The sequence below is a fragment of the Dendrobates tinctorius genome, unplaced genomic scaffold (genome assembly GCF_039654945.1).
Source record: "Dendrobates tinctorius isolate UK_male_01 unplaced genomic scaffold, ASM3965494v1 ptg000015l, whole genome shotgun sequence".
NCBI classification, from domain to species: Eukaryota; Metazoa; Chordata; class Amphibia; order Anura; family Dendrobatidae; genus Dendrobates; species Dendrobates tinctorius.
Window position 1 is genome coordinate 36,678,649 of NW_027361683.1, and position 19,698 is coordinate 36,698,346.

Genomic DNA, 19,698 nt, shown 5'->3' on the forward strand with positions numbered 1-19,698 from the left:
AGTGGAGCCTAAACCAAAAAGTCTTTCAGAGGCTGGTCAACAGGTGGGGTCTTCCAGAGGTGGATCTACTGGCCTCAAGAGAAAATGCCCGAGTGAGAAACTACTTCTCCCTGAACCCCAGAGACAGATCCCTGGGGGTAGATGCCTTCGCCCACAGATGGAGATTTCGTCTGGCGTATGCATTCCCGCCAGTTCCAATCCTTGCCGCATCCCTGAGGAAAATCCGGGAGGATCGGACCCAAACCATTCTAGTAGCCCCGCTATGGCCAAAGAGGAGCTGGTACTCTCTAATTATGGAGCTACAGGTAGACGGGCCATTCCACCTACCCCTGGAAGACGACCTTCTCTTGCAGGGCCCTCTACATCACCCAAACCTCTGGGGAATGAAGTTAGCTGCCTGGTTACTGAGACCTAGATCCTGAGGGCCAGGGGGCTATCAGAAGCAGTAATAAAAACCCTCCAGAAATCTCGGAAACCGGTCACCATTGCTATTTATAACAAAATATGGAAAAAGTTTTCCTCATGGTGTCTGCCAGATTTGCCTGACCCAGAAAACCCTAACATTTCCCGTATCCTGGATTTCCTACAGAGGGGGCTTGAGCTAGGTCTAAAACACAGCATGCTTAAAGTTCAGATATCAGCATTAAGTTCAATCTCCGACTGTGACTTGGCCAACAACAGGTGGATAAAAAGATTCATCACATCAGCCACTAGGCTACATCCAAAAAGGCTAGTCGCCATTCCACCTTGGGACTTGAATGTGGTACTTACGGGACTCACTCAATCACCCTTTGAGCCCCTGCCATCCTGTACTTCTCAGCTGCTCTCCTGTAAAATGGCCTTCCTTATAGCGATAACCTCGGCAAGGCGAATAGGAGAGCTTCAAGCTCTCTCAATCAGGGATCCCTACCTAACCATTAGGGACGATTCCATAGTTCTTTCCCTTGATCCATCGTTCCTACCAAAGGTTGTGTCTGATTTCCATAGATCGCAGGAAATCATTCTTCCCTCATTTTGTCAAAACCCAGCAAACCCTAAGGAAAAGGTGTTTCATACGGTGGATGTGAGGCGCATAATTCTCTACTACTTAGAGTGTACCAAACCCTATAGAATTGATAACAACCTATTTATCCATACTTCTGGTCCAAACAAGGGAAAGAAGGTAGCAAAAAACACCATTGCCAATTGGATTAAGAAAGCCATCTCCGAAGCATACCTGGCGCAAAACATCGCTCCCCCTAGGGGATCAAAGCGCATTCAACACGATCTACCTCTACTTCATGGGCTGAGACTTCGGAGCAGATTTGTAAGGCAGCAACCTGGTCCTCCTTACATACTTTCACTAAACACTACAGGTTGGACCTTGTGTCCAACAGGGATCTAGTCTTTGGCCGAAAAGTTCTTCAGGCCGTTGTCCCCCCCCTAGTGCAGTATAGGTTGTTATGCCTCCTCCTCCTATGCTGTCGTGGAAGGTTGCTAGAGAAAATAGAATTAGACTTACCAGTAATTCGGTTTCTAGAAACCTTCCACGACACCACTATTTCCCTCCCTGCATTCGTGGACAAAATTCTGAGAATCTTAAGGTAACCGGTGCTATGGTAATCAGTTATAAGTCACTGGTGAGAGGGAGGTGGGTGGGACCTTTTAACCTCTCGTACTTCCTGTCCCCCTTTAGGGAGTGGAGACAACCTCCTATGCTGTCGTGGAAGGTTTCTAGAAACTGAATTACCGGTAAGTCTAATTCTATTTTCTTCTCTTACAAGGTTGGGGTTTGGGCTTATCTACAGCATTATAAAAGGCTGTATATCAGCCCTGAAAGGCGGTGGCGGTAATGCTTGTCGGCGAAAACTGGTGACAGGTTCCCTTTAATAAGATAGTTGAGTAATAGTGCGATTATTTGAAGATGTAAATGCCAATATTGCCTTAATATTTATGATTAATACAGATGGATATAAGAAATATGTTGAACTAAATATACGGCAGACAGAGCAGAGGCACAAACCAATAGAAAAAATACATAAGCGTTAAAGCTATATCAACCAACGTGTCATACTACTGATTGCCTAATGACAAAGGAGGACTCCCTGACGAAGCGATAGCAAAACATGCGTTGGAGTGGTGTGAGGGGGCAGTGTTGTCACTGGTGTTTTTCATTTTCATCATGTATTTTCTTCATTGATTTTTGCCTGCTGTATATTCAGCCCAGTATTTGCCTTGTATCCATTTGTATATCAATGATATATTTCTTATATGAATATTACCAATAATGTAATTATGGCAGTATTGGTACTTCCTGAAATGATCGCACTAATCACCTTTTTCATTAATGCACTTTATCATATGTTTGGCAATCAGTAGTAGTATGTCACTTTGGTTGATATAGCTTTTTACTCTTTATGTATTTTTTCTATTGATTTTTGCCTCTATATCTGCTGTACATTTAGTTCAACATATGTGTTATATCCATTTTTTTATCATGCATTTTTTTTGTTAAGGCAATATTGGCATTTATATCTTCAAATTACATTATGCACCTTATCTTACGACCTGATGGATTTTGTTACTTATTTGTCAATTGTTCATGTACAGCAGCTTTGCTTTCTGCCATGTCTTCTTTTCTTATAATTTATTTGGCATATTTATTTTCCACTATATACCTATTCATTTGACAGATCCGGCCCCCATCATACATATATTTTAGATTTAGTTTTTTCTCTTGTGTAATTGTTTTAGTATTCTGTTGTGCTATTATGTTATTAATAAATATTAAAACATATCATATTGTACATTTTCTCTTTGAATACATTCTTGGCCAGCCTGTGGTCTGAAAGTGTAGGATTTATATTTTCCTAATTAAAAGGAAAAATGTTTCATGACTTGTCCAAATCTTAAACCAGGCAAATCATTAGATAAATCTATAGTGGATACACTGAAAGGTTTTACAATTGTGATGAAGCATATGTACAGCGAACCAGAACACTAAGCTTAGAATTGGTGGAGGTAAGATGAAAGATATTCAGATTGGTGAGTCCAACCTTAGAGTAAGTGCACACGTTGCTGATTTTTCCGCGTGGAATCTATTTTTTGCAGAATCCGCAGGTGAAAATCCCCTCGTATTTTGTGTGGATTTTGGCCTGCGTTTTTACACCTGTGGATTCCTATAATGGAATGGGTGTAAAAACGCTGCGGATTCCGCACAAAGAATAGACATGCTGCGGGAAATAAACCGCTGCGTTTCCGTGTGGATTTTTCCGCAGCATGTGCACAGCGTTTTGTTTTTTTTTTTTTCCATAGGATAACATGGTACTGTGTTCTCTTGTGGATCTGCAGGTCCACATCCGCTGTGGATCCGCACAGCAATCCGCAACGTGTGCACATACCCTTAGTGATTATGTAGTATGTGTATACCAGGATGGGGATGAGAGGGTACAATGCATACCAGGATGGGGATGAGGAGGCCATGCATACCAGGATGGGGATGAGGAGGCCATGCATATGGGGATGAGGGGGTTATACCAGGATGGGGATGAGGAGGCCATGCATACCAGGATGGGGATGAGGAGGCCATGCATACCAGGATGGGGATGAGGGGGCCATTCATACCAGTATAGGGATGAGGGGGTTATACCAGGATGGGGATGAGGAGGCCATGCATAACAGGATGGGGATGAGGGGGGGGCATATACCAGGATGGGTGAGATTAGTACCAATTAACAAATGAAGATAAAAAACTTTATATTTTTAATTCACTAAAGTAGCACTTCTAAAACAACAAAGAAAATAAATATTCTAAGAGATCAGGTAAAAAAAAAATTCAGATTTAGATCGTGTGACATGGAATGACCCGTTTCTGTTTTAGTTAATGTTTGCATTCCCCCATAAAATTCTGGAGCATATTTTCTCGGACCTCTGCATAATTGCTGGAAAGGACTGCAAAGCTTGGAGTGGAGCTGTGTTGAAAATGATAGCCAGGCATTTGACTACGTAAATATGCCATTCAGTATCTTAGACTGCATTGGAAAAATCTGATTTAGGTACAAAGCCTATTTATTAACACGTTCATCATTTTACCTCGCAAGTTTTTGAAATATGTTTATTGCAAACAAAACCGTATGACATGAAACAATGATTTAGGCATCATTCAGATGTCAATTTTAATGTATGTGTTCTATCCATATTTTTCACACAACTCACACTATTAGTCTATGGGACTGATCACGTGTTCGTTTGTCAGTGCAAACCCAAGGTGCCGCAAAAAAAAATTAGCACTTGTGTGCTGTCCGATTTTCATGTTTCATAGGAGATGCCTGAGAAACCTTCTCATATGCAGAAAAAAAAGCTGATTGTAAAAACTGTACTTATGAAAATTGCCTTTTTTATGTCTTTGATGTCTGAATAGGGCCATAGAATGAGAAAATGGCAAATTATATTATATAGACGGGTCTCAAATGCACATTGGATTAAAAACTCAATTTCTTTTTGTAGAATCTTACAGAGTTCAACACAGCTCATAACAAGAGAATATCCACATTAACCATAGAAGAGGGCAACTTGGACATCCAAAGATCTAGAAGAAAGAAGAGGAATTACAGAGTCACCTTTAGTGAAGACGATGAGGTTATTAATCCAGGTGAGGCAATGCATGGAGGACGTATACACATTGTAGTGGACAGTTTAAGGCCATGAATGTAATTTTTTTCTCCCAATTGTGTTTTTTTTAATTTATTTATTTTTTTATGAAGGCATAATTGAAACTGACTAAGCCATAGTAAAAGTTTTTGAATTAAACCTGTAAATCTACACTCACGCTATAAATTAATTTTTCTTTTACTAACAGAGGATGTAGACCCTTCAGTCGGGCGTTTCAGGAACATGGTGCAGACAGCAGTAGTACCAGTGAAGGTAGGTTTTATTTCTTGGTGAAATCTTATCTTTTACAGTATGAAAAGTCTACACACCTCTGTTAAAATGCCAGGTGTATCATTTAAGAAAAAAATATTATACCAAGAATAATCACCTCAGAACTTTTTCCACCTTCAGGGTTTGTTCACATGCTAAGTACTTTCTGCAGGAAAAATGCTGCATGCATTACTCCTCCTCCCCCATTCTTTTGCGTGAAAAACAAGGATTGAAATGCTGCATATTAGAAACTGCTTGAAATCTGCAAGGAGAGAAAAAAAAAAAAAAACCCAGCAGCGTGTACATGAGATTTCAGAAATCTCATTCACTTTGCTGGTACTGTAAAACGCTGTGTATTTTTGCAGCCTAAATGCAATGTGTGTACAATTCAATTGAAGAATGAACTGAAGTTGTTTTGGGTGGAAAAAATAAAGAACCAAAATGTTGTGGTTGCATAAATAAAATATGCATAATCTAAACTAACACTTTGTTAATGTACCCTTTGGATTTATGACAGGAAGGGTAGGATATCTCAGCATGATACATCTAGAATCGCCAGTCTTTGTCCACTCTTGTAGTAACACTCAACATTTGTTCAGTAGTGAGAGTATCTCCTGTGTGTAGCGCTCTTTTCAGGGCAACCCAAAAGTTTTTCTTTGGATTCAGGTCTCTGCTCATGCTGGGCCATTCCAAAACTGTGATCTTCTGGTGAAGTCATTTCTTTCTTTCTTTCTTTTTTTTTGTAGGCTACTTGGTGTGATCATGCAGAAATACCTTTTGGAATTTTGGCCAAAACGTTCAGCCTTGGTCTCATCAGACCATAACATGTTTTCCCACATGCATTTGACAGGCTTGATGTAGGTTTTGGCAAGACATAGATGAGCTTGGATGTTTTCTTTTGTAAGAAGAATATTTGTCTAGCTTGTCATATGTAGTGCCCAACCAGTCTTTGTCAGAAATTCCTGCGCAGCCTCGCTCCATATAATTGTATGGTGCAAGGGCCACTTCACTAGACGGTGCATGGCCTTGGTCAATACAAGTGTATGGAGCGAGGTTGCACCCACTGGTCGGGATCTTCCCAGGAGAATGCATAACACATACGTACCTGTCGGTCCTGACTCAGAAACAAGAGAATCTTCACAGAGCACAGTGCGTGCGCTGGGGAGATTCATAAGTCTACAGTCACATAGAGTGACTGCAGACTTATCATGTTGGACTGACAAACCCTTTAATGTTGCTGTAGGCCTCCGGGACTAATTTTCTTGTCTTTTCATCTATTTCTAAGAGGCAACTAGTTCTAGGTAATGTCACTTTTGCCAAATTTAAGCCACTTCTTGACAAGTGTCTTCATACTGTTCCATGATACATCTAATTCTTAGGAAATGTTTTATCCTTCTGCTTATTGATAACTTTCAATAATGAGAATGATTTGCTGTGTTATAAGCTGTTTATGGACAATGGCTTGTGCTGTAAAATGTGACTAAGAAAATGTCCGGAAAATCCTTCTAGAAATGAATTGTTAGTATGAGTTTTTTGTTTTTACATTACAAAAACCTGACATTCTGAGAGGTGTGTAGAGCTCATATTATTATTTCCACTGTTCTTCTGATTTTACCTTTACAAATTTCTGCTGCTAATCCCACAGAAAAAGAAAATTGAAACCTCTGGCGCTCTCAGCTTAGAAGACTCTGTGGGACGTCGCGTGCAGAACTTCCCGTTTTCTGGAGGCTTGTATGGTGGACTACCTCCCACTCATGCTGAATCAGGAGCACAGACAGCAGGTGGTCATGGTACAGCTCTGATGGGAGGCATGCCTTTCCCCAACTTGGCACCAGAAGTGGATATTGCACCAACTACACCCACTGCTGCCCCCATCACTGTTGCTCCTACTTCATCCAGCTTCACTGCAGAAACTGTTAATGAGCCGAAGAAAAAGAAGTATGCAAAAGAGGCATGGCCTGGGAAAAAGCCCACACCCCTTATTTAAAAAGCCTTTACAAACGATTATATACAGGTAGACGAACACAGTGTGGAGTCTGGAAATTGTGGCTTTCTTGCTGACACCCTCACAGCTGTATTCTGGGTTATACAATAGAATGAACTGGACCTCATGGATGACATTTTTGATGAACACACTGCTTTGTATAAATGCTCAGTATATTCCCGTATTGAATCCGCTGTATTAAGGAATGTAGGATGCTTTCTACACAGCTGAGAGGCATTCCACCTTCTGTCCAAAGTGTGTGTGCAGCCACCTGGCTTGCCCAAAACGAATTCCCGCAAATGGAGCATTGGACAGAGCTCGTCATTTCACCTTGGAGAGAAGCTTTTTTTTTTTCCTTTCAGAAAATAGGCTATTATAATGAATTACACCCCCTCATACATATGTACAGTTACGGATTTTGTATATGTCATGTGGTTTTAACAATCTGTAAAATTAGATATACTTTCAGTCTAACGCTGATACATTTGTCTTTTTTTTTTTTTTTTTTATATTTTCTGTACAATAGCCTAAAGAAAATGTTTCATGTGTACATAAACACATAACCCTATGTCTTTGTGCTGAAACATCTGAAACTGTGCAAAAATCATTGTGAAGGGAGATGGAGCTCTGACGTCGCCAAATGTCATTGGTGGATCCAGTGTTTCAGCGGTGTTAGCGGTCATTCTGGTCCTACCTCCGCTGAGGAGCTTGGCTGAATGCTTCCTGAAATGACAGGAAGTAAATGTCTAAACAAGGCCAGTCACTGTGGTGCAAGATAAAAAACAATTAAATTACCAAAGAAAGATCATTATCTAAAAAATAAATTAAAATGTTTATTTTTTATGCATGTGACACACAAACCTTATTTAAGCAATGGGTAATTTTCTGATGACTTCTTCCATTATAAAAGTGCTTATTGGGGTATATGGAAAAAAAAAAACATTTTCTAAACCAGAGGATTTAACACGTTTTCCATTGATGGCAAATAGCTAGAATACTATTGGTAGGCTCTTGGGTATGATTAATCACACCCAATATACATCCGCTTTGGTTTTTTAGGCTCCTGGGTACCATGCGTTGGTATTGTAGTCCAGAACTGCATTTATAACTCGGTAAATGCTCTTTTTCAAGTAACTTTTCAGAATAAGCAGTCCTATACGTACCTGAGGAATAGCGCCACATCTGATCTTGTGTCCTGCATTTTTACCGGTTTTTCTTTGTGCAGGCTCTATCTTTAATTTTCAGTTTACTGGGAGCTGATGGGAGGAGATGAGCTGCAGTGATCTCTTCCATGTACACAGAGTGGTATTCCTGCTCTTCCTGCTCTCCATTTATTTGTTAGCACACAGATAAGCTGCAGCCGCATGGAGGAAATTATACAGCAGTGCTGAGTTGCCTGGATCGGAATTGGCTCTCTTTTCTTGTAATAGAGTTGTTTGAAAGCTCAGAAAGATCTTTTTAATTTCTCCCTTTGCCTGTTTTCTCTACCTGCGCCTTACAACTTCTCCCCCCTCCTCACTTTAAAGGTGTGTGCACACGCTGCGGATTCTGCTGTGGATCCGCAGCAGTTTTGGTCCTGCAGATTTTACAGTACCATTAAAATCAATGAAAATTGAAAACCGCTGTGCAGACGGTGTGGATTTTTCAGCGCGGTTTTGCTGCGCTTTCAAAACCACAGTATGTCAATTCTTTGTGCTGATTCCGCTGCGGTTTGGCACCTGCTCCATGACAGGTGTCAAACCGCAGGGGAAAACTGCAGATAAACCACAGGCCTTTTGACCTGCGGTTTTTGACAAATCCGCGCGGAAAAATCCGCAGCGTGTGCACAGAGCCTAACTTTGATATACTGTGTAACATGACATCTGCAGTGAGTCTCCTCTGAGCAAGATGGATTTGAGAAGTTCTTTCAGAGTTGATGTCGAGTTCCGGAGGCAGGGGAAGGGGATCAAGTGTCTGTAATGTCTGAAAAATACGGTATAAGGCCGGTTTCACATTTGCGTTTAGGGCCGCAGCGTTGGCCTGCGCACGGCCGCCGCTAAGCCCCGCCCCCTACCGCGCCTTCGCCAGTAGCTCCACCTCCGGGCGCATGACTCTGCATGCGTCATGCGTCCCCTATCTTTATCACTGAGGACGCAGGCCGTGCACAGTATGCGTTTTGGCTGCGTCCTTTTGACGGTGCGCCGACCAGCTCCAAACGCAACCTGTTGCAATTTGTTGCGCTCAGCGCACCATCAAGAGGACGCAGGCGCCGCCAAACGCATACTGCACACGGCCTGTGTCCTCAGTGAAAAAGATAGGGGACGCATGCAGCGTCATGCACCCGGAGGCGCGGCGGCCGTGCGCAGGCCGACGCGGTGGCCCTAAACGCAAATGTGAAACCGGCCTAAGACACTTTTTTTCCTCCAAAAATGTGGAGTAATATTGGGAGTGCTTCTTATTGTCTAGATGTACAGGCTCTGGCTGTGGTGTTGAGGTAGGAGAGTGGCATCGGTGGAGCAGCGGGTCACAGAGGCAGGAGTTGGCTGCTGCGGTTAACTCCTGTGCCCACTGCTAAGAGAATTGAATATTCACTGCATTCCATGCCCATGGGCGTGGAGGGCAATGAATATTAATTTCTCTTTAATAGCATCTTGGTATGACTGGCACCAACCCTCATCCTCGTATGCATGGACCCATCAGAAAACTTATAAAAAAAAATTAACATTACTTCCCGGCGCTCAATGCTTGCACTGATCTTTGGTCATTTTTATTCTAGAACAACACTACAGTAATCATGTATGGAAAGCAAATCTGTAAGTCAGCAAGCTTGAATTGTAATTTCAGTTCTGAATTGTATAATTCAGACTTGTTCAGTAGAGAGAAACACTGCGGTTTTTTACAATTTAACTTAAGTAATTTTAATACATGTATAAACTGTAAAATGTAATTCTAATTAGTGGTGAGAACTGTATTCGTTTTAAGTAATCAATTACATACTAATATGCAAAGAAAACTTTATATTCTAAAAGTTTTTCCCCATAAATCACGTGAAATGATGTGATATTTGGCTTTTTATATCAGTTCTGTTTTAGATTGCTAATATTTTTTTTGCCATGCATAGAATGGAGGTTACCCTCTAGTGCCGGACAGATCTGAATTGAGTGGAACACCATAGTTGTGTACAGGATTTAGTATTATCCAGCACGCCTAATCATCAGCTATTGGCAGATTGCACAACTGCTCGAAGTACCATTTTAGGGTACTGTAGCTCAGCTCCTATTGAAGTATATGTACACTGCGACCCGCTATAAACTAATTGGGTGTGTTGGGTGTTAGACCCCCATCGATTTGATATTGACCTTTGCTAAGGCCAGGGTCACAGAAGCGTATAAATTGGATAAGTGTTATCTTTATATTTATTCAGATAGCACTCGGGCCTATGTTGTTCAATGGGTAGTGCCGATTACAGATTTTTTTTTTTTCCACTTGCATGCTGCGATTTCACTCTGAAATCCAAAGACACTCACCAATTCAAGTCTGTGGGTGCATAGAAAACAAGGGACTACACTAGGATGACATTTTCACGCACTCACACAATGGAGAAGATGGAGAATATTTGTTTTCCGACTGCTCCTCAGTGTGCTCCAGTTTACTCCTCCAAGAGAATCGGATCACACTATGCGGATGCTCTGGGCAATCTCCGATCAGAGTTTGATCAGGGTGTCATTGGCATAATTGACTCGATTCTCTTGGATGAGAGAATATACGGTCGTGTGACCCCGGCCTAAGGATAGGTCATCAGCAATCTAGTTCTGAACCACACCTTTTTAACCTCTCTGCTTGTTTTCGCCTTCCTGACCAGGCCAAATTTTTCGCTATAATTTGCTTTATTCATGAAAAATATCATACACTTTATAAATTTGGAACAATTTGCAATTTTGAAACTTTGAATGTTCATGCCCTAGAAGCAGTGATACTGCACAAAATAATAAAATCACATTTGCCAATTGTCAATTTTATAACTATCAGCTTATTTTTTTTTTTCCCTGAGGAGTTAAAAGATAAGTGGCAACTTTTTATTTTTCCAACAAAATGAATTTTCTTTGACCCATGTTACATTTGAAGTGACTGAGGGGGTCTATATGTCTGAAAATACCCTAAAGTACCATTTAAAAACTGCATCCCTCAAAGTAATAAAAACCGAATTCAAGAGGTTATATTAACCCCTTAGTAACAGCCATTTTCCAGCTTAATGACAGAACAATTTTTACAATTCTGACCATTGTTCCTTTATGAGGCTATAACGCTGGAACACTTTAATGGATCCCGCTGATTCTGAGACAGTTTTTTTCGTGACATATTGTACTTCATGTTAGTGTTAAAATTTCTTCGATATGACTTGTTTATGAAAAAATGGAAATAGTGAAAATTTTTTAATATTTGCACTTTTCAAACATAAAATTTTTATGCCCTTAAATCAGAGAGATATGTCACACATTTCTTAATAAATAACATTTCCCACATGTCTACTTTACAGCAGCACAATTTTGGAAACCAAATTTTTTTTTGTTAGGAAGTTAAGGGTTAAAAGTTGACAAGCGATTTCTCAGTTTTACAACAAAATTTACAAAACCATTTTTCTCCTGGGGGACTGTGACTGTGGACATAGGACTGTGGGTGTATGCTACTGCCACCAGGAGGCTGACACAAAGTACCATATATACTCGTGTATAAGCTGACCCCCCCCCCTAATTTTGCCACAAAATACTGGGAAAACTTATTTACTCGTGTATAAGCCTAGGGTGGGAAATGAAGCAGCTACTGGTAAATTTCAAAAATAAAAATAGATACTAATAAAAGTAAGCTGGTGACCCCATAAGCTGCTCCATATTAAAATATGCCCCATATAATGCTGCACAAAGGTTATTGGTGGCCCATAACATACTCCATGTTAATATATATATGCTCCACATAATGCTGCTGCTATTAAAAAAAAAAAAAAAAAAAAAAAATGACATACTCGCCTCTCATCAGCTGCTGCTGCTCCTCAGCATTGCCGGCTCTCTGCAGGACCCGGGAGACTGAGAGGTGAACATGGCATGGCTGGCTCACCCTCCCCGAGTCCTACTCACCCTCCCAGTGTCTGCATATCCGGCTCTGCTACATCTCAGTCCCGGCTGTCTGCATCTCCCTTCCTGTGTGGTCACATGGTACCGCTCATTAAAGTCATGAATATGCAGCTCCACCCCTATGGGAAGAAATCAGGAAGGGAAATGCAGACAGCCGGGACTGAGATGATGTAGCAGAGCTGGATATACAGCCAGGAGGATGATTGTCATGTCTCCTGCTCCCCCTCCCTCGCCAGCTTTCAGGTGTATGACTCGTGTATAAGCCGAAAGGGTCTTTTTCAGCCCAAAAAGGGGTTAAAAAAACTGCTTATACAAGAGTATATACGGTAGATGGAAAAAAAAAAGGTTCGCTCCTCCTCCGCCGTATACACCCTTGCCCCGATTGCAGGCAAAACCAGTTCATGCTTAGTATCCGTTGGAGGCACACGTCTGGCTTTTTTCCCAGACTTTTTTTCTTCCATGAAGATGAGACAGGGGAGACAGACCCTATTGAAAGGGTCCGATATCCCCAAACCAACAACGGGCGAACACGTGCAAGTGTCGTCTCCGCATATCCTCTCCTGCAACGTGAGACATGATGCCGGACTGACCCCTGACCACCCTAAGGTATTGAAGCCCTAGGCTGTACAGAGGAATAGTCCTTGCGGCCCCCACGGCATCACCAATGCCAGACTGCGGTGATGGAAGGAGGCAGACTGTCCCTCTCATCCCCTGTAGGGAAGATGGAGCTAGGGTGCCTGCACTGTCCTTTTATGCAGCCCCCCCTCCCCTCTAACCTGAAGCGTCATGAGGGATTGCAGAGGAGGGTGGCCTGGGAGGGCTCCTGTAGCAGTATTCCGATCCATATCCCCATTCCCCTGGGGCCAGCGCCAAATCCTGGATGTATTGCGTCCCCGGCCTAGGCCTCTGGGTATGGTGAGCCCACCCCCCCATCGCGGGCGGATGCCGAAAATCCAGTCCCTGGCTTCGGTCGTGGCTAGGCCACGGGCGGAAGTCCCACCCCCCTGTGACGCGTCACTTCCGGCGGACCCGCCCCCTGTAACTCAGCCGGACGTGAAAAATTTAGCCCTCAGCTTTGGACCAACGCTAGGCCACAGGCGGAAGTACCGCCCACAGAACTCCTTTGTCCGGCGGCCAAGGAACGCACTTTGAATCGGGAGCAGCGCTCTGCAGATGCACGTGAGGGGACACAGGACTGGGGTAGGTGCTACCCCCCAATTATCTGTAGGCCCGGTTCTTTTTATCAGAGGCCTCTCTAGGCGAAAACAGCGTGCATATTCCAGTCCTGCGGTCGACAGTGCGTTTCCTTGGCAGATACAGCATGTCCAGAAAGGTTAAGATGCACACCTTTCTATACGCTGCATGCATCTCCTTTGGGTCCGCTTTTCTGCAGGCGCAGAGCAAGCAATTATGCGAAGCCTGCTATTCCGAATGCACCCAGGAGCCCTCCCCTGCAACCGAGCCCAGTGTACCAAGTCCCCGGGAATGGGCCCTATCTGTCGCAGTCTATGGCGTCACTAGAGCAATCGGGTCCCTTCGGGCCCCAGATAGGGGCAGGGACAGTGGCTCGCCTGTCTTAGAGGGGTCCTCCACCTCACAGGGGCCGCTCACTCCAGGCAGACGCAGGGGAAACGAACCCATACAGCGTCTCCTGGTCCATCCGGTGCCTCGGCATCCATAAGCACTGCCTCTCGCTCGCCTTCACCAGTAGTCGATAACAAGCAAAGCTCAGATTACGACTCGGACGAGCCGCTTGATTTGGGTACTCCAGGGTGCCAGGAATCAGTTGGCAGTCTCATTGAGGCCGTCAACCAAACACTTGGGATTGAAGATGATTCCACCTTGTCCTCAGGTCACAAGGTGTCATTTAAGTGAGTAAAGCAGCCTCATAGAGTATTTAGCTCTCACCCCGAGTTTGAGGACATAGTGCAACAACACAGGGAGCGGCCAGAAAAGCGTTTTAGGCCAGTGGGCGCTCGAGGCGAGGTACCCGTTCGCCGCTGATCTCCGTAAAAAATGGGCAGAATCCTCAACGGTAGATCCACCTGTGTCATGCTTGGCCTCAAAAACCCTCTTATCCATACCTAGTGGTTCCTCTATCAAGGATCCCACTGACCGTCTCAGAGAGCCTGGTTCGCTCAGTGTTTGAGGCATCAGGTTCAGCACTCTCTTCCTCGTTGGCGGCAACTTGGGTAGCCAAGGCCATGATTTCTTGGTCAGCATCATTGAACAGAGCCTTGCAGGGTATGGGCCAACCAGCAGAGGTATCAGAGATCGCAAATCAAATCACTTTGGCCGGAGACTACTTAATCAATACATCTTTGGATGCGGCCAACTGTGCAGCACTCGCTGCTGCAAATGCGATCTCCATTAGGAGGGCTCTATGGTTGAGGACATGGCGGGCAAACTCAACCTCCAAGAAATCCCTGACCTCCTTGCCTTATCAGAGCAGTCGCCTATTCGGAGAGAAGTTAGATCAGCTCATCTCTGACTCCACAGGGGGAAAGAGCAGTTTTCTCCCTCAGCAAAGGGTCAAACAGCAGTTTCATCACCAACTTCAGGCACGGTTTTGGTCTTTTTGCAACCCCGGGTGGGCTGCAGCGACCAATCCCGTCGCTTCAGGTCGGCCCAACCAGGACAGGGATTGTCAGGTCTCATATAGAACTAACCTGTTGGGGAGAATGCGTACCCACCAGCCCAGGTCAAGGGGACCGAGGTCCCAGAGATCTTCAGCCAAATGACTCGAGGCAATTTCAGGGCAACACCAGCAAGGTAGGCGGTCGCCTACTTTGGTTTTGCCACGCCTGGCTCACTGTCACACACGACACATGGGTAAGAGAGCTGGTGTCCTCAGGGTACAAGGTAGAATTTGTCAAGTGCCTCCCAAGGTAGTTGCCCAGGCAAGGGCTTTACTCAAGGCCATCGAATTGCTCCAGCACAACGGAGTCATTGTTCCTGTACCGGAGAATGAAAAATATCAGGGGTTCTACTCCAGCCTGCTCATGGTCCCCAAAAAAGACAGAGCTGTCAGGCCCATTCTGGACTTGAAGCTCCTGAACAAATTTCTGGATCAGACATTTCTGGATGGAGTCTCTCCTTTCAGTCATATGTGCCATGGGGCGGGGAGAATATTTGGCCTGTATCGACATCCAGGACTCCTACTTACACATCCCCATTTTTCCCCTGCATCAAAGGTTTCTGCGCTTCACCATCAACAACCTACATTTCCAATTCGCAGCACTGCCCTTCGGACTGGCCACCGCCCCCAGAGTGTTCACAAAGGTCATGGCGGTCGTCATGGCCATCCTGCACTCCCGGGGCACAGTCATCTTACCCTACTTAGACGACCTCTTGGTCAAGGGCCCTTCATTTCAGGCATGCGAGGAGAGTGTCAGCATAACGCTAGATACTCTTTCCCGCTAGGGTGGTTGGTCAATCTGAAGAAATCATCCCCTGTTTCAGCTCAGAGGATTTCCTTCTTAGGCCGGTGTCACACTAGAGAGAAATACGGACGAGTGAGAGGCGTTAAAAAACGCATTGCACACGGACCAATGATTCTCTATGGGGTAGCTCCCATCAGCCGTATATTTCTCGCTTATATTTTACGATCCGTGCCAACCGCAGCATGCAGCGATTTTCAGCGTACTACGCCCGTGGTACGCCAATGCAAGTCTATGGGTGCGTAAAAAAATGCATTACACACGTACCAGATGTGTGACTTGCGAGAAATACGCACCTGGTGTCCTTTAGAAAAGCTGGCAATTCCGTGCACGATACAGTAAAATCACACAGGTTTAATAAAGAAACAAAAGAATATATAAATATATATACAGTTTTGGCCAAAAGTATTGACACCCCTGCAATTCTGTCAGATAATACTCAGTTTCTTTCTGAAAATGACTGCAAACACATTCTTTGGTATTATCTTCATTTAATTTGTCTTAAATGAAAAAACACAAAGGAGGATGAAGCAAAAAGCAAAACATTGACCATTTCACACAAAGCTCCAAAAATGGGCCAGACAAAAGTATTGGCACCCTCAGCCTAATACTTGGTTGCACAACCTTTAGCCAAAATAACTGCGACCAACCGCTTCCGGTAACCATCAATGAGTTTCTTACAATGCTCAGCTGGAATTTTAGACCATTCTTCTTTGGCAAACTGCTCCAGGTCCTTGATATTTGAAGGGTGCCTTCTCCAAACTGCCATTTTTAGATCTCGTTATAAACGAGATCTAGATAAGTTCCTTAGGGGGTCTAGTTTCCAAAATGGTGTCACTTGTGGGGGGTTTCCACTGTTTAGGTACATCAGGGGCGCTCCAAACGCAACATGGCGTCCGATCTCTATTCCAGTCAAATCTGCGTTGAAAAAGTCAAAAGGCACTCCTTCCCTTCCAAGCTCTGCCGTGCGCCCAAAAAGTGGTTTACCCCCACATATGGGGCATTGGCGCATTCAAGAGAAATTGCACAACAAATTTTGTGGTTCATTTTCTCTTTGAACACTTCTGAAAATAAAAAAAATTGGTTCTGAACTAATTTTTTTGAAAAAAGAAAGTTGAATGTTAATTTTTTCCTTCCACATTGCTTCAGTTCCTGTGAAGCACGTAAAGGGTTAATGAACTTCTCGAATGTAGTTTTGAGCACCTTGAGGGGTCCAGTTTTTAGAATGATGTCACTCAGGGGCCCTGTGTTTGACGGCTTGGCTGTTGAAACTTGGATTCTAACCTAGGCTGGGTTCGGCCACAATATGGTTGCTACAATGGTTAGCGCCCGGGAGCCCGCCTCAGCACGTATTTACCACCACACCTGGAAGGTTTTCTTCACCTGGTGTCGGGACCACGGTTATTCTCCACTGAGATTCTCTATTCCCAACATCTTGACCTTTCTTCAGTCTGGCCTAGACTCAGGTTTAGCCCCAAGTTCCCTCAGGAGACAGATATCGGCCTTATCTGTCCTGTTCCAGTGCAGGATTGCTACCAATCTACAGGTAGACTTTCATCCAGGGAGTCTCCCACTTGGTACCTCCCTATAGGGCACCCCTGGATGCCTGGGACCTTAACCTGGTTCTCAGTGTTCTGCAGGAAGCTCCATTTGAACTGCTACAGGATGTCTCTTTGTCATACCTTTCCTGGAAGGTAGTGTTTTTTGTGGCTATAACTTCAATCAGGTGGGTCTCGGAGCTGGCAGCTCTATCCTGCCAAGCCCCGTTTCTGATCTTCCACAAAGATAAGGTGGTTCTCAGACCAGCTTCTCCTTTTCTGCCAAAGGTCGCTTCCTCGTTTCACATTAATGAGGATATTGTCTTGCCCTCTTTTTGTCCAGCACCGGTACACCGTGTGGAAAAGGCTCTTCATACGTTGGACCTGGTGAGAGCTCTAAGGAGGGGCGCAGGAAGGGACTCGCTACCTCAAGATTGACCATAGCCAGGTGGATTAGTTTGACTATTCAGGAGTCTTACCGCATCAGAGGCGCACCGGTTCCAGCAGGGATCAGAGCACACTCTACTCTTGCGGTGGGCATCTCTTGGGCTCTTCGGCACCAGGCATCGGCAGAACAGGTTTGCAAGGCAGCAACCTGAGAAAACCAAAAGCAAAACACAAAACAAATATCCTGGAATAAAAAAGTAAAAAAATATATTGCAAAAATTGCATGAAGGTAGTAATAATAGTAATAATAAGGGTATTTAGTTAACATAATTTTGATCAAAATAATGTAGAAGCCATCCCGCCACGTCACGGCAACCCTTGTGGGACAGTCCTAACTCTTGTATTTAAAACCTTTCCACTTGTCAAGTGACGTAAATGTGAACAAGGACAGAGGGACTGAACCACCAGTAATAGTATAGGCCAGACAGGATGGATTTTCCAACTCAGAAACAGGCTCACATATTTTGGCCAAAATATCAGCTAATACACATTTTTTAATGTTTTTTGCACTTTTTATTCAGGGTGCAGTTGGGCCCATTTGGTCTTGTAAACTGTGGTGTCTGTTCACATGGCATGCATTTGATAGCACTGGGCAGCCCGCCTGAGCTAATAGAAGGGTGTCACTGCAAGGCTGTTAACCAGGATGCTGTGCATTGCCATAGTGTGAACAGCGCCGCATACAAGTTTTTTGTTGTGCATTAACATACCAGGCAGCCGCCCCCTCCATGTATTGGTAGGCTGTGAGCGGTTGTTTCATCGGTATTCTTGCACCTGTGTTGCCATCTCAATTATATGGGTCCACTACATCCTGATAATGCATTTGTCTGGAGGCCTGGACGGGTAAACCTTTCTGCTTTTTTGCTGCTTTCTTCTATTATTGGAGGATTTTTAAGTCCTCTTTTTGTGCTGTTTCAGTGTCACAATGTTTTTTTTTTGCCCCCAATTTTTTATTTTACCAAGGGTAGCAAGATCAATTGGACCCCAAAAGTTGTTGTACAACTTGTCCTGAGTATGCTGATACTCCATATGTGGGGGTAAACCTCTGTTTGGGAGCACGATAGAGCTCGGAAGGGAAGGAGCACCGTTTGACTTTTAATCTCAAAATTGTGAGACCGGATGCCATGTTGGTTTTGGACATGTGCCTAAACAGCAGAAACCCCCCCAAACTGATCCCATTTTGGAAACTACACTCTTCAAATATTTTATCCAGGGGTATATTGAGCAATTTGAACCCACAGGTACGACACAGAATTTGATAAGATTAGGTCGTCATATTGAAAAAGTCATTTTTTCACAAAAATCTTGGTTTAGACCTGAATTTCTCACTTTTGTCAGAGATTACACCAAAAAGTAGACCCCACAATTTGTTACCCACTTTCTTATAAGCGTGTCGATATCCCATATGTAGTCAAAAAGCTCTGTTTGGACAAACTTGGACAAACTGCAGTGCTCAGACAGGAAGGGGACAATGTGACAAACTTGGCTTTATTTGAAAATCCTTTTAGGAATTATTACTCACAGATTGCGGCATGCTCCTAAAAATACATTGGTTGATTATAAAATTTGGTCTTGTTAACAAAACAGTTGTCCAGCATTTGCGTATCTTGAAGCAGGAAGAATAAACTGTACTGGAATGAAGGGCAAACTGTGGAGGAAAATGGAGCCAACTATGTGGCAAAGCTGAGTTTGTTAAAAACACAGCAAAAAAAGCAGAGATGCTTACCTGCCCTGACCGCTAAACAAATGCACTATGGTCTTGTAAACTGTGGTGTCTGTTCACATGGGATGCATTTTGATAGCGTTGGGCAGCCCGCCTGATCTAATAGAAGGGCGTAACTAATAGGCTGTTAACCTGGATGCTGTGCATTGCCATAGTGTGAACGGCGCCGCATACAAGTCTTCATTGTGCATTAATATACCAAGCAACCGCCCCCTCCATGTATTGGTAGGCTGTGAGCAGTTGTCTCATCGGTATTTTTGCACCTGTCTTGCCGCCATCTTAATTATATGGGTCCACTGCATCCTGATGATCCCGAAGCCATGCATACAGGTGGGGGGGAGAGGATGAGCCCAGAGAGCCATGCATACAGAGGTGGGGGAGAGAATGATCCCAGAGCCATGCGTACAGGTGGGGGGGAAAGGATGAGCCCGGAGCCATGCATACAGGGCGAGGGGGATAGAATGAGCCCGGAGCCATGCATACAGGGGGGGGAGGAGGATGAGAATGGGCCCAGCCATGCATACAGGGAGGGGGGGAGGGGAGGATGAGAATGCGTGCATTT

At 44.1% G+C, this 19,698-nt stretch overlaps 1 protein-coding gene and 1 long non-coding RNA gene across 2 annotated transcripts in view; one reads left to right on the forward strand and one right to left on the reverse strand.

Annotated features, from left to right (window-relative positions):
• Nucleotides 1–7,357, forward strand: part of PPP1R8 (protein phosphatase 1 regulatory subunit 8) — a 42,204-nt gene extending 34,847 nt beyond the window's left edge. Inside the window, exons 5-7 of the mRNA XM_073563650.1 lie at nt 4,486–4,630; nt 4,838–4,902; nt 6,545–7,357. Of these exons, the coding sequence (XP_073419751.1) occupies nt 4,486–4,630; nt 4,838–4,902; nt 6,545–6,886 (552 nt within the window). The 3' untranslated portion in view covers nt 6,887–7,357. The remainder of the gene's footprint in view (nt 1–4,485; nt 4,631–4,837; nt 4,903–6,544) is intronic.
• An 8-nt stretch (nt 7,358–7,365) lies between these two features.
• Nucleotides 7,366–17,864, reverse strand: LOC141076282 (uncharacterized). The gene is made up of 2 exons (XR_012227450.1): nt 17,449–17,864; nt 7,366–7,606 (listed from the first exon to the last, which is right to left on the reverse strand). It is a non-coding gene; the product is annotated as an uncharacterized lncRNA (long non-coding RNA).
• Between the last annotated feature and the right edge of the window lie 1,834 nt (nt 17,865–19,698).